Genomic DNA, 15,666 nt, shown 5'->3' with positions numbered 1-15,666 from the left:
CCCAATCACCGATTCCCTTTTTTTTTTCCTTCCGTGTGCGAGTCTGCGGCACCAGAGTCAGCGGCCTTGGCGTGTTGTGCATTATCAAGACGGAATTATTTAATATCCTTATCCTGGCTGTGGGTGCGAGGCAGGGGCAGCACATGCTGCACCTGTGGAGTTGAGTTTCAAGTGACCTCCTCTCTATAAACCTGTGACACTGCCGTGCTGCGGGCGAGGTGGCCGTCATGCCAGGCACGTGCATTTTACCTAAGATGAAGCCAGTCCTCATCACATCTAGCACCTTTTAGCCCCCACATTCCAAGAAGTTCTGGCCTGGGAAGTCCAGGGTTGTCTCACAGATGGCTGTGCTTGATCTGACTGATCCTAAAGGGCCCCACTCGGGATGCCTCCTTTTCAATCACGTGTAGCATGCTACACCTACTGCAGTCGCTGAAATCCTGAATCTTAATGACAGCTTGCAAACTCCCATGTCCGTACTAAAAAGGTTAAAAATACACGGCCTAATGCATCCTAGCACCTTCACAGCTCTGACAGCTGTGTCATGCTGGTTGCTCATCATCACCCACCAGTGGCTGATGCAGCTCCAACTGGTGAACTGCTGATGTGCTTCTTACCAGGTTTTAAAAGCAACATGCTGAGCTGCTCAATCTCACCTTACGTCTTCTGTTTCAGTTGGAAAGGCCACAGAATTATTAATGATCTGTGTGCTGATCTCCATTTCAGGCAGTATGTCCTGAGTTTGTATTGTCAGGCACTTCCATGAGTCTACACCTACTTCTCCTCCACGGCCACATATAAAAAGGGGTTGCTCACAAGACTGATCTTTGAAAAACAGTACTAGTATCTTTTCTTCTTCACAATAACTTCTCTTTTAATAAACACTGTTTTAGTCGACCCTGGTGGCACCATTTTCTTTACACACTGAGTTCAAGCCTTTCCGCTTTAAGCAATAATTTTATGGGGTACTGGATAACATGATTTCTTTATCTGTAATTAGTGCCTTATCCTTAGGAAGTCAGTTAGTAAAAATGTAGACAGAGAGGATTTACTTTGGATAAAGTGTAATAGTTTATTCCACTTTCCATTTGGTCTCCTTGTCACTCGTTTCTTTTGAATCTTGCTCTAATCTTCTGTGTAGCATTGGGGCCCAGCTGACAGCTCTAAGTTATCTTTGTGATTCCCACATTCCTTTTGGGATTTTTGTACATGTGCTTGCTATCTTCACTCTTTAAAGATTTATTACATGTGTCATAGCAGAAGTTCATAATAACTTGCCATTTCTTCCATTAATTCTCTCATTGTTCTAGGACAGAGGCTGCCTGAGTCACTTGACTTTTATTCTAGTGAGTCGTCTCACTTTTGCTGTCTTTTTTCTTTTTTTTTTTTTTCCTTAAGGTGCTTTCATTATTTCCATTACTAATTTCCTGTGCTTTGTTACTGAGAACTGATACTGTTGCCTGGCACTGGTGTATAGGTTACTCTTTATCCTTGGAGTATAATGCACCTTCCGATTTTCTCTGTCTTTGTGCCTGTAGGTGTCTTTTGTTATCTCATCTTAAACTTCTGAGCCAGCTGTGGCCCAGCTAGCCTTTTGGGCCATCTTCCTCTGTATCCATGCCATCTATCCACTGGGTTGCAGGTTTCCTTGCTAGTCAGCCCCTTTCATGTTATTTATATATACCGTTCTTGCTTGTGTGATCCTGCTTAAGGTATATTATTTTGAGGAAGGCCTATAGAGCTTTTTCACCTTTGGTTCAAAGGGGAAAGTCAGTAATACATTTCTGGCTTTGAATAATTTTGTGCTTGCTCTTCACTTGAGCTTCTGAGAAAAGAAATACATCTTTCTGAAATCCCACACCTTAGTACTTAATCTGGCTTTTGTCAGTCCAGCAGTTTAGGTCAACTCATGGTCACTTAGTCCAAATTTATTAATTTATCTATTTATTTCTTTATCCTGAGACCAGTGGATCTGCAAGATCATCAACAAGCAGCCCTGTGTCTTTGTTTCACAAAGTGCTTGGTAAGGGAATCTGTGTTCCATCTCAGCTAGAAATACCCAGCTTTGCTGATATTTGTGTTTAGTTTTCCTCTGGGAACTTAAATCCTTGTTACTCTCACAAAATCTGTAATAGCAGGGATGCTATTCACAGCCAAGTCTGGCTTGTAGTTGTACTTCCGAGGTAGCCTTTTTAACCATCCTGACATGTGGTAACCTTCAGGCAGGCAGTTTTTCCCTCCCCCTCCTCCCCTCCCCCATGCTTGTCACCATTTTTTCCACGCAGTTTCTTGTCTTCACAGGCACTGACAGGACTAGCATGCAATGCCATTTGCACATAACTCTTTCCATTTCTTATACTTGCCAGTTGCATTCCATCATCTGCCATGTGTTCCTGCAATGTCAGGTTTCCTGTCCTGGAGCGGGAGTTTCAGTGCTGCTGTGCATCAGTGCACACATTGTCCTTTTGATTTCTTTATAGCTTGGTAGGGGTCCTAGCCATGACAGCTGCATTTCGTGTATTGGCTCTATCTCCTTCCTTATTTCCGATTTTTTTTCTCTTCTGTTGCTGAAGACACATATGCCTCATTCCTATTCCCCTTTCTACATGTATCTATTTATATCTGCTTGTATGAGGTGCAGGGACTGTTGCCCAGCACTCTCCCTGATTGCTTTGGCACAAGATGTGTCTCACTAGTCAATAAACCCGAATTCTAAGATTGTTTCCTTAGGATGCTGGAGGCCAATTCTTGAGGAAGTCCTTGTCCATTAGTGCCTCCCTCACCTGCATATCCTGAAATCACAGTGCTTTCAGCTGCAGTACTGATTAGTGCCATGTCTGATTAGTACTGATTAGTGCCAATCTTCCTTCTGTGGGGACTGGCAGATTCTTGGTGAAGATCACATCAACCTCTTCCTTGAGTATTTCTCAGCTGGGCGCTGTTCATTTCCACCACCTCTTTTGCAGCATGAATAGTTTACAAACTTAGACCTAACACTTGTTCTTCCTCTTCTGCTCCCGCTGGGCTCCTCTCCAAGCTTTGATTTGGGCCTTTGCCCTGTACATGAAGTTGTAGGAATGGATCTGTGCTGCTGTAGTTTTCTCCTGGCATTCAGCATATCCCAGACAATGGCTGTCAAGGATGTTTTTTCTCCACTTTGAAGAGCCAGTGGAACAGGGGTTATTGACCAGGCTGCATAGGAAGCAGACCTGCTGGAGGGCTTTTTAGGTTAACCTTGTCCTTTACAGTTTTCTGCTTTACTCTGAAGTTGCACATGGTCTTCCATGGAGGCATAAGATCTGCCCTCTTTTGTCCTTTCCACAAGAGTGCACATGTCCAACTGAATCCTCAGGAAGCGGGGACAGAAAAGGTCCCACTGCCCCTCAGAGCCGGGGCACAGCCCTGGGAGCAGAGGTCCTTGGCACAGGCAGCCCAGAGGGATTCGCAGATTCACACTGTTCCTGGGAACTGGAACAGCATCCCAGAGACTATAGGCAAACATAATTAAGGAGTTGAGTTTTGACACTGCAGTGCACTGTATAGTTTTGTTAGCTAGGATAATGGTATTAATTAGTTCAGAATTAGCATTGCATTCATTGAGGGCATGATGATGAAGCACTAGTGCTTACAAAACATGCTGCTTTATACCACAAAAATCTAGTGCCAGGTGCTAATTTTTGCAATCAGAGCACCACGCTGCATTATATCAGCATTTTGTAGTGCCAAGTCTTAAAAGGCAAATGAGTCCTTGCATTTCAGAAGCAGCTCTACTTACTGAGTCAGGAAGATGGTAACCTGTTAGAATGGAAAATAATAGTAAATTCATTTGCATAATGAAAATGCCTCTAAGGAGTTGTTTAACTACATTTTATACGTACATACATACATATATATGGGTTTTCTGTAGTTAACTATTTAGTTTCCTATTTAAGAAGGGTTGAGATCTTAGAAGCCCCAATGTCTCTATTTTGAAGTTTTAAAAATTCAGATGATATTTTTGAATATTCAGCAGAACAGTCTGCTTTGTGTCTGGGATCATTAGCTCCCAGCTCATTCCCTGACAAGAATATCTCGTGACCCAAATACTGTTTTTTGTATTCTATTTTACACAACTCAATTTAAATTTAGTTCCTATTTTTCCTATATGGTGCTTACATTTTTCACAAAGTTGAATTTCAGTAATATATAAGGAGAGCCACAAATTTGCTATATTACTGTGGTAAAATCTAAGTAGGATGCCATTTTATTTATAAAACACTTCTTGGTGTTATCTCTTCTACTCTGATAATTAAGTCTTCTTGTCCCACTGGACAGGTTTATTTGTCACTGTTAATTAGCTCTGTCATGGAAAGCAGCTCTTAATTTTGTAGCACCTCTCTCTAGGTACTTGTCATTACACTAGCCTGGAACTTGTGCTTGGCTTCATCATGTTCAGCCAAAGCTCTCCAGCCTCTTGGAGCATTCATGGACACTGTGAATAAAGGTTAAAGTAAGCAAAATTGACAGAACTGGTGCATAGCTTTTTGGGGCCTTTTAAGGGGTTCATAATAAAACAGAACTTAATTAATTGGGGCCAAATCACTTTCTTGTGTGCTTTCCCTCTAATGTTTTACACAGCACAGATTTTACCAGCTCTGAATTTCAGTGCTAAGAGTCCAGTACAGTCTGTGGTTTCACTTACAATGTAAGATATTTAAGAAGTGTCCAAAAATCCACTAAAAGCACTGCTAGGCTTTCCAGTGACTAATAGTGTCTTGTGTCCGGTCAAAAACAACTTGACAGTCACCAGTCTTACATTGTTCACTTCTGTGATGTGCAAAGTCTTGCCCAATACCCCAATGGTCAGGGACTTGTTCTGCTATTCCTTTATAACTGCACTCAGCACAGCAGGAGTGGAGAACATCATCTTAGAAATCTACATGATGCAGCTTTTTAAGAGGCTTGCTCAATACCATCATCACTTTTATATAAGAATAAACTGTGGCTGACTACTCTGTTTTGTGTTTTAGCCAGCAAGACGAAAAAGCAGATATTTGTCAGCTACAACCTTCAAAACACAGACAGCAATTTCACCTTACTCATAGAAAACAGGATCAAAGAAGAAATGACAGCTTTTCCAGAGAAGTTCTGACTGCACATCACTGTAAAAGAAGATGAAGGTTTTGTTTCAGAAAAACTGATTGCAATTTTCACACTGACATTAAGTTAGTATATTTCTTTTGTATTATTTTATTATCTTGATTGAATTTGTGGTTATTATTAAAGATAGATACACTTGGCTTGAATTTTTTTTTCAAACAGAATTTGAATTTTCAATTTCAAAGCAAATTTTTTTTTTTTGCTACCCTGCTAAGTAGGATAGCAAATGGATGCTGCAATGGATGATGATCATTGTAAAAGTGCCTGTGGTGTCTGGCCTGCACGCAGGACTGGGATCCAATGGGAAATCAGTTCCTGATGCTATCTGTAGAATTAATCTATTATGTACTAGCACTGAACATAATATAGCAGCTTTTAGTGTTCAAATAAAGAAACCCCACATTTTTGTATGGTAAAGCTGTGACATGAGTGTTACTTTTCTCCTTTTAGCCCCTCTTGGTTGTAGTACTGGTGCTAAACACTGGATTTCCTTCCATCCCTTGGGCACTAAGAACAGTGGCAGGGTTTCACAAAGGTTATTTTTGCATCCCTGAGGACTACATAGAAGGAAAAACCACCAGTTGACTTCTGAGTAATAGATAACTCTGTCAGGCTGCTAGAAGAGCATCACATGTAAATTGAGCATATACATAAAATCAGAGAGGTCTACTACCATGACCACCAGTGAAAAACATCCTGCTGCTTCATCCCTGGACTTGCTTTCAGGTAGGATGGGTATCCTTTCGAAGGCAGATCCATGAGCTGTTTTGTCTAATGAGATGGCAGCTAGGAGTTAACTACCCAGGTTATTTTTTTTTTTCTTTCTGAGTTGAGCTTTGACTCAAGCACAAGCATCAGCTTCTGATACAAACTGAAACTGCTAGTGCTGCTGCTAGACAACTGTCCTAAGCACCTACAGAAAAGTGATGAATTTACCTTGCTGTGGTGCCACAATCAGCAATTAAAAACTAACTGGGAGGCTGCTGCTGTAGAAAGCTCAACTGCTGCTGATTCTCTTGTCCAAAAGGGTTAGAAACCCCAGTGGCATCAATGTGTCAGATTTGGTGTGGGTGCAGAGGGCCCCTCCTTACCTGGTGGGAACAGCTGCCTGTCCTTGGCCACAGTTCAAGATCAGAATAGCAAAAAGCAACTGTTGAAGGGTATTTTCTTTCTAATTTACACCACCCAGGAAACAGAGTCAACTATGCTTCTGTAATTGACTATAAAGGATAATTAGTTGCAAATCAATGTGCTGCTTTAATTAGCCTAATTTACAAACAGCTCATTCTGTTTGTAGAGCAGGGTAGGGCTGTGTGCTGAGGCAGCAGCTCCTGCTTGGTGTTTGAGAAGTCACTGCAAGGGAGCCAGACCAGGGAGAACAAACTGATGGGACAACGTCATTTTATTCTGTACATTTACATACAAAGTTCTTCTCAGTAGGTACAACAGATGTAACATCATGCAGACATTTAGCTTGTAAGACTGTTTTCAGTACGTGATTTAAGCTTGTGCTATGAGGAAGCACCACCAGACTATTCATGATCAAAACATACAGTAACACGATTCTTTAAAACTTCATCAGAAACTGAAATGGGGAGGGAGATCTCACCCACTAGACAAAACACACCGTACTCCTTTCCCAAAACATTTTACACAATACATTTAAAATGAGGTTTGTAATTTCATTTTTTTCTTAAGAAATAAAATAAAATAAAAAAAAGTTACAGTGGGGGAGATCATCCCCCCACTCAATAGTGTTGTCTTATGTGCCAGCTACAGGCGCAACTTGACTTGACATTCACAGAGTTCAGTTAATGGCACTTCTGCTTCCAATTTGGTGACCAATAAAGTGTTTGGCTCCAGGAAGTGGCAACAGTTGAGTAGAATACTTGCACTAAAAAGAATGACAACAAAAAAAGCCTGCTAAGTGAAACCCGAAAGTAAATCACACAACCCCCTTTCAGAGTGGCCACAAAGCACTTGCAAACAGGTGACTGTCGTTATCCATTTGCAGTGTGTCTGGCAACAAAAGCAGTACTGAAACCTTAAAAGGGGGACAAACCCCCCAAGATCAAGCATAATGTCACTTCACATTTTTGTTTGAACTTACAAAGATGGAGAAAGCCCTTAAATGGTAAACCCAAAGAAAAATCTACTGATGGGCTTAGAGGTTACTGAAGGTTCACAGAAAAAGGCCAAAAACGGACAAGACAGCTTGGACTGCTTCCCCTGTTGTGGTGGCCAGAAAGAGCCGCCTGAGAAAAGCCTTTCCTGGTGATGGCTGCAGAGGAGACATGGCCAAGGAGCCAATGGTGCAGTAGGCTGGGACCCCAGCTGAGAGCCCTGTCCTGCTGCAGGACTTGACAAGGCAGAGCAAGCATCCCCATGCTTCCCTTCTGCCCTGCTGCATCACCTGGTACCTGACTCCTCCATACAAGATAGGTTTAGTGAAAGCTTTCCAACTCCATGAACATGTGTGGAAGAACATAATCATCGCAGAAGTGTTCATGTTTTCAGGAAAAGGAGCAAAACTGGAACTGCCAAGGCAGGAAATTAGTTTTTGCTTTATTGTTATGACAGAGGCAGAGGGCCAGACCAACTAGAGAAGCTGGGGCTCCCTTCATTGCAGATCAGTACCGACTACCTGGTTTCAAGCAAAAAACTGAAAAAGCAGCAAATCAAATCAACTTCATAAGATTTTTTTCTTAAAAAAATAAAAAATTGCTGCATGTTCCTGTCACCTAGTGTATGTACTATCTAAATGTTGACATGTTTAAACAACTATTCTTTTCCCTGTGCCTGTCTGTCATCGGAGAGCAACCACCAGAATAGGAAACGATAAAGCGCTGTGGACAACAGCGGTGAGCTCACCAGGACCACTGACAGTGCTGGAAGCAGCCGGGTTTATAGGCTTGTGGATGGTCTGCAAGAGCTGTACCGCAGCTTGAGCACACGGGCCATGAAGAAGACCATGAAGGAAGGAGCCACTGGCTCCACAGCACGCTGGATGGCAGGACGCTGCTTTCTGCCTCTGCTCTTGCACCTTCTCCGCTCTCAGGCCCTTTTTCTCTTCCCTGAAGCCTTGTTTTGCTTCTTCAATTTTTTGTCATGAACCCCTTTTTTTCATCCCCGAATGTGTGTGGCTTGCGACAAGCATCTCGCATCGAAGGCAAGAAGTATTGCACAAATTTGGCACGTGAATACTGCACAAGTGGGGAAGGGCTGGGTTCTTTCCTCAGGTGAACACAGACTGCAAAGGTCTCGGCACAGAACAAAAAGAAGCAGCTGCACTCAAGCCTGACAATAAAACTTGAGTGTAAGGAAGATCAGGCTCTTGCTGTCACAGCAAGTCTAGCAAAGCTGAAAAAAACCAGTAGTGTAACTCTGGGCGAAACTACCATCAACTGGTCCAGTGTTTCTTACCAGGCTCAAGAAGAACCCAAATGTCCACATCATCCTCTGTGGAAATTAGCAGCTTTAGGACAACATTGTTACTCTGAACACAACCACCTCTGTCGCTTCTGCAGGTCTACCTGTCCCCTTGCATCCGTTAGCATCTGAGGCTGTGCTACTTTACTGCATGGCCTGCCGGGGAGCTTGGATCTCTGATTTATTGGGGACTGTAAGAGGACATCGGCAGCCTAATGGAGGATGGAAATCGTTAGGTACAGCAGTTAATCGACAATATATACAGCAAGGGAGGAAGGGGAAGGGAAGGTAGAGGAGGAAAGTGCAAAATGAGCACTTCCCCTGCATATGAACGCAAGATGTACATCAAACAAAGTGGCAATCATACGGACACTCAGTACAACATTGACATCCTGCTGCTCTGTTTGAACGTCTGCACTACCGAGCAATCACTAATGGATAGCCTGAGTGAGAAAGGAAAAGAGGGAGGGAGAACAGGGGGGGTTAACTACAATGCAAGAAAGCTGTTTGTTTACAGAGTCCTTGCACTGAACTAGATTCTCACGATATTCTCTTGAGTGAGAACCAAAAGCCAATGGCCAAAGGAAATAGTTGGTTTGGGGGCTGGAGGAGGGAAGTCAAGTGGCCGCTATCAAAGTGCCATCTGCACAGCAGGAGGTAAACTGGATGTTCACTTTGTGTAGAATTGATCCAATTTAAGTAAACTTTTTTCCTGAACTAAAATCTTACAAGAACAGTTGGGAAAGTGGGGAAATGAGGGTGAGTTCATTGTATATTCTTGGGTCAGAACCAGAACACATCTCTAAGAGCCCAAGACAGCTGAGTAAGTCATTATTCACAGGCTATAAATTCATTCCTTTCCAACAGTCATTTAAGCAGTTTGTCCACTTAAATTGAAAACCCAAACCCTTGTTCTAAAAACACTTAAGACAATACCAGGACAGTCATTTCCCAGGAGCAGAAATCCCTGCTGTGCTGCCTTTTGGAAAAAAGGTACAGGTCATTGCCCATCCTCCTTCCTCTTTATCCCTGCTGGTCTATGGTCTTTTCCTGGAGCAGTCAGAGATCCTGGGCCTCCTGATAATTATAGCCATTCTTGGCAAAATTCATTTTTGCATCATTAGTCAAACCATTTGCATCATCTACGTAACTATTAAAGACCAGTGGCAACCACCTAAAATAGATTAATATACTCTTAAAATGCAGAAGGCTGATTCTCATTGAAAAATCAGCTTGTTTGGGTAGGATTTTCTTCAATGCATTCTGTGAAAACAAAATAGGACTAATTTAGAAAGTAACTTTTAAGTGCACATGAGCTATAAAGACAAATATAAGCTGCCTAAAATGCAGTCAGAGCTTGAGTCACAACAGGTTTTCTTTGCTTTTTCTTCTTTTTTTTTCTTTTTTTTTAGTGTATACAAACACAGCAGGCAATCTGGGCACTTGGACTTTCTAGACAGGCAGAAGAATGTTGCACAAGTCTTAAGTCAATTCAACTTTGCAGTGGATCCCTCTTTCCTTTAAAGAAACACAAAAACAAAACAGAAAACAACACTCCCCCTCCCCCCATGGTTTCTTTCTTGGAATGGCTGCACCTCTTATAAGATGGCTTCATTTTTGTGATCTATGAAAGGAAAAGGAAATAAAGTGCTTCTTGAGAATAAATCAAAATAAATATACATATTTAATGGCAGGAAAAAAAGAGTTCTGAAGGGCTACCGCCAGCCAGGTCTTTTCTCAAATGAGTCTTTTTGCCCAAAACTTTTTCAAGAGTAATCTGCACAACTGTTGAAGATGCCAAAATTTGCTTTAGTAGCAGAGTTTGTGTCTGCTCCATCACTGGTTTGTAAAATCTGTGCAAAACACCTTTGCCCAAAGTGCTACTCCTCCTGCACAACAGCATCAAATAAAATACAAAAGGAAGAGAAGAAATATAAGAACGGGAAATAAAATAATAAAAAAAAAGGAGAAGGAAAAAAATCCACCCAGTTACATCGACTTCATCCCGTTGGCAGTGGTGTTCTCCGAGATGCCGTCACTCACAGCTGCTGAGTCGTGGAGGCCAGAGTAATCCTTGAGTTCAGAGTTTGTCAGGAGCAGGGGCTGCTCCCCCTTCTTGTGTGGCAGGAGGGGCTGCCGAGTGTAATGTTCCCCATCCGGGATGTTCTCAGGCAGGTTCTGGTTCTTGCTCTCTGGCAGCAGCAGGATGCAGATGATGCAGATGAGTGTGCAGCAGGCGAAGATGACGTGGTGGAGGAAGTAGCCTTTCTGGTTGTGGAGCTCCATGATGGGGGCGGTCAAGCGGCCAAAGCCTGCGCTGGCCAGGACCAGCCCCAGCCCGCCTCCCCTGCAAACAGAAGCAGAGGGGAAAACAATTACACTCAAGTATCATTTCACACCCATTTAACTGCCCCCACATAAGAAGAAGATTTACCATGTGAGTGTGTAGACAGCACTCTAAAGTACTCCCAGTTCCAAGTATTCCCACATTCAGTGAGGGAAAACCAGATCTTGCTTAGCATGCCAGCCTTCTCCACTTACACAAGACCCACCAATGAGCAGTAAGTGCAGAAGTCAATTTTGGCTGCCTCTAAAGTATCTGGCACCATTCAGCAGTGGAGGCAGGAGATCAGACTTTACAAGCCACTGCCTCGATCCATTATACCAAACATTGAGTGCTGAAACATTTTCTACACAAAATCATGTTGTGGCTGGAACTTCTCAACACACTGATGATGTAATAAAATGCGTAATTTTCAGGAAAAAAGAAAGTGTAAAAAGAGACTCATCTTCCTCCAGCTAGAGGCACAGAAGCGGCTTGTGAAAGACCAATTCAGTAGTCTCTCCTGACGTTTGGCTATGCAAGCAAACTCTCTTGCAATTCCTTGTCTTGCTCATCAGCATCTCTGCAGGCCTTGGTGCAGGCAGGCCTGGCACACCTCATAATACCGGGTCTGTCCCTGCTGGGTGACCCCACACAGAAGTGGCACTGCGGGTGTTTCTCTGGGGCAGGCCATTCCCTCCTGCTGTGGCATGACTGAGGTCTCGGGCCAGCAGTGTCACCCTTAAATGAATCATTTTAACAAAATCTGTCAGAGTGGCGTCTTGTCCTTTATCTTCCAAAGACCCTGCTGCCTGCAGAGGGAGATCTCCCTCTAAGTTTAATCACTGGCACCCTGCTTGCCTACCAAGCCTGTGTGAGTAAGATGCTTCCTGCACTTCCTCTGGGAAATGCCTTCTATTCCCAAACCCTCTGGAGATCAGAGGGGCTCAGGTGCTCAGTTCCTAGCCCAATGCAGAGCTGTTACTATCAGCAAAAGCTGACTCTTACAGAAGACAACTTGCAGAAGGCAAATGGACTGCTTTACGTCAAATACTTGGGAAAAACCAGTTTCACTGACTATTAAGCACACTAGAAATCAATGTACCATAAACCTATGAATGCCAAATTCACTCAGCCAACCACCATGTTAAAGCTAATCTTCACTCAATCCTTTCCAAAACCCACTGCTGCTTACTTGACAGCCAAAGGACAGCAAACATAGTTTTCAAAAGATGCTCTTGGGACAGTGACTGGATCAAAAATTCACATATGTTCCAGTTCTTCAGACACAGCAGAGCATCTTTCACAGACAACAGGGACTTCCCCAAATGCTGCAAAAGCCCTTATTAAAAACTTGCCAGCTTTCTGATGGCAATTTAGAAACCCAGCTGAATGCAACTATTGTGCAACTGGCCTCCCTGCAACTTCATTAATACACTCACATGAGTAATTGACACAACCAGTCCCAAATGCATGGCAAATCTCTCTCCAAGCTGGCCCTGGAGCAACAAAAGCCTGGCTCATTTACATCAGTGATTGCTATGGCTAAATTGTATCTCAACCCCCCTGAGAAGGACCTGAGGTGAGTTTTAAATGCTGCTGTAGAAGGACATCAAGCAAGCTGAAAGAAAATGGGAAAAGGCAACAACAAAGACGGCTCTGTCATTTATGGGTCAAGTGGCTTCAGATTTGCAGGGGGGAAAGAAGTTTTTCCATATGACGTCAGTAATTAGAGTAGGCATTACTTTTTCCAGTGCCATCAAAACCTGGCAGAAGAAGGCTTGAAAGTACATTTTGTTAAGTGTTCTAACTACATTACAGATGTGAAAATGTGAAAGGGGAAAAAAAAAAAAAAGGAGAAAACTGAAAATACTGTCAGGAATTTTTTGTTGTTTCCTTGCACATCAGGAAAACAGCCACAGGGCAAGAGAGGCAGCACCCTCATGATTCACAGTTTTTGCAGGTGACAAGGGGCAGCAGGTGGAAAAGAAAAACATTCTGAGTGCTTTGGGGCATTGCTCCTCATCAGCACGAGGTCCTCCACGGCAGGGGCCACCGTCTGTGCTTCAAACACTCTCCAGATGCAGAGTGGAGCCTGAAGAGGGAGTGTAAGGGCTGCTGGCACCCACAGTGAGTCCCAGCTTTCTCACTCACACTTCTGCCTGCCAGTGGCTGCTGTTGGGGACTTTCCCATGGCATGGCCCCGTGGATGATGGATCAGGGTCACTTCCCCAACCCCTGCTCACCCACTGACAGTGGGGAGGGATGGTTTGCAGGAGGTTCATGGTCCCAATGTGGGCAAATTGCAAAGGGACCTTGGTTCAAAATTTTGTCCTCAGAAAGGTCCTGCTTGTTCATGGGGTAGAATTTCCTTGCTTGCTACCTCAGTGTTTTTCCAGAGAGTAGCAAGACATCCTCACTGACATCCTAAGGGAAGGGCCTTCTAAGCACTCCTCAGGAGAGCAGAGAATTGTTAATCCTGTCCTTGGACAGCCATGACTACATTGAGCAAATGGGTCAACACATGGCATGGCTCAGAGTACAAGAGAGCCAGAGAGATGCCCAGGTTAAAGGAGACTTTGGGAGAGCACCTGCTTCAGCCTCCTGCACTAAAATCAGACCAGGTTTTCCAGGCTTTGCCCAGTCAGTTCAGCCACTTCTCAAAGTCAGTCCCTGAAAACCTCCACAGTTTTTCCCTGCCCCATACGTAAGTGACATTTTGTGCACTCAGTCCCCAGGCCAGAGGTTCAGTAACACATCAGGATACCCTTGGCCTCATGGAGCAAGGCACCACCTTTGGGAAGCCAGGCCTTGTTCAGGTCCCAGTAAACAGCCCTGCATCCCACTGTGTTGAGGAAAACATTCAGTGCAGGTAGCTGGGTGTGCAAGATTCTGTGTCAGCTGCAGATTGAGCTCTGGGGAGCAGGACCCCAAGGCAAGAGGCTGTGAACTGGTGCAGACCCTCTGTGTGAATGTGACTGCTGAGTGGCTCCTGGGTGGTCAGACAGGAAAATTTCCTCAACAACTGGAATTTGGCTTGAGGTAGCTACTAATGGGAAAAGACCCTAATTCAGCCATTGCTGCCCACTCTCAATTCCTTTGGCTGTGTGGGCACAAAAGCAGGACACTGAGAGGAAAAAACAGAACCTTAGTTACTTTATAGTAACTAAGTATGTGGAGGATGAGGAGAGGACATTCTGTATTTTGTTCAGACTATTCCTACTTAGTAGACATGCAGGCTGTAGTGGTGTGAGGGTTATTCCACATGGATTATCAGTGACACTTGGTGCTTTAATTAGCATTGGGACAAAGGTCTGTACTTTATACCCTGGTATAAAGAAGGATAGCTCCTGGTAAAGCCCCCCTGCCTACTGCCAGGAGACGGGGGTGCAGTGTGCAGATCCAAAGGACCCCTCTGTGACACATGACAGTGTGGAACAGTGTGGACAGTTCATGTTGCTGGAGCAGGTGGCATCTCTTAGTGATGAAGATCTGGCTGTTCTCCACCTGGAACTGTTCATCTCAACACCAGAGCAGCAGAGATGGATGGGTGCTGTGGGTTTGCTATCATGCCACTGTTACTCTGGGTAATGGCAATGCTGTTTTCTGCCCTCAGGGATGGGGGACTGCAGATAATGGATTTGATCAGGGAAACCCCAGAGACAACCCCAGTGCCTTCCTTTTCCTTAAGGTTCCTCGAGATCCAACCAAAAGCATATTAGTATCATAGAATGGTTTGGGTTGGAAGGGACCTTAAAGATCATCTAGTTCCAACCCCTAAGGGGCGTTCAGGGTGGCATTTTGGAGAGCAGGTTATGGGGAAATAGCCAGATCCCACCAAAAGACAAGACAGAAGGCAGCTTAATCACACCTCTGCCTGAGACAGATTTATGCACTGTCCTGAGCTACACCCCCTAATTACAACCCTGAGTGGATCTTACCGTGGTGGTAGGATGGCAAAGCAGTGCAGAGTGTCATCATTTCTCTAAATAAACAGGGAACCTGAGGCATATCTAGCTGTTGTCACTCATCTGGTGTTACCCAGCAGAATCAGGGGGGAAGTAGAATTTTGGCTCCCAGCCAGGATTTTTTCCCCCTCCTTGTAGCAACGTAAGTGATTTAAGGAAAAAAGCTTGCTAAGTTCAGACTGCACATCTGACCCTACTTGGCAGATTCTCTTCTGGCTGACACAGTCAATTCCTTATCTGTGTGTCTTTCACACAGAGACAAGGAGAAAATTAAAGAGGCATACAAACACCAAACTGATTGACACACACATAAATAAATAGCTGTTAGTGTTTTGGGCTGCTGTGTAATCTCACTGCTCACTGTCTTTTCCTGTGGAAATAATGTTATCCGTAAAATACATTCACAAATTTAGATAGCCTGAAAAAAAGGCCATGGAGCAAGGAGACTCTGGCTACTCAGATGACAGTTTTGCAATAATACTTTTACAAAGTTACTGAAAAGGCATATAATTTGGAGGGGACAAAAAAAAAATATCCTCTTTCCTCCACTCTCTCTCCCTCCCACCCACATGACCTACATTCCTGGGAAATCCAGTGGAGTCGGAGCAGACTTGCTGTGGCATTGCTGAAAGCATAATCCAGAACACAGAAGCACAACCTTTGTGCTGTGAAACGTGACAGTGTGTGTATAAAATGATACAAACCCCTCACTGTACAAAGATGTGTTATGGGAAACTCTCCAACAAAGATAATTTGTCTGATTTCTCCTATTTCCCAGGATGAAAGCGCTCGTCTTTCAAAAAACTT

General features: G+C 43.8%; 1 protein-coding gene across 3 annotated transcripts in view; it reads right to left on the bottom strand.

The window, feature by feature from the left end:
- Positions 1 to 6,523: 6,523 nt before the first annotated feature.
- SLC22A23 (solute carrier family 22 member 23) overlaps positions 6,524 to 15,666 on the bottom strand; it is a 108,771-nt gene continuing 99,628 nt past the window's right edge. For 2 of the 3 annotated variants that reach the window (XM_017738590.1, XM_008637071.2), the window contains one exon: positions 6,524 to 10,915. In XM_017738590.1, coding sequence (XP_017594079.1) covers positions 10,558 to 10,915 — 358 coding nt within the window. In that variant the 3' untranslated portion in view covers positions 6,524 to 10,557. The remainder of the gene's footprint in view (positions 10,916 to 15,666) is intronic. The other variant, XM_017738591.1, reaches the window with a different exon arrangement.

The sequence above is a fragment of the Corvus brachyrhynchos genome, unplaced genomic scaffold, assembly GCF_000691975.1.
Source record: "Corvus brachyrhynchos isolate BGI_N302 unplaced genomic scaffold, ASM69197v1 scaffold237, whole genome shotgun sequence".
Taxonomy (NCBI): domain Eukaryota; kingdom Metazoa; phylum Chordata; class Aves; order Passeriformes; family Corvidae; genus Corvus; species Corvus brachyrhynchos.
Note: the sequence above shows the minus strand (reverse complement) of the source record. Positions and strands in the feature narration are given on the sequence as shown.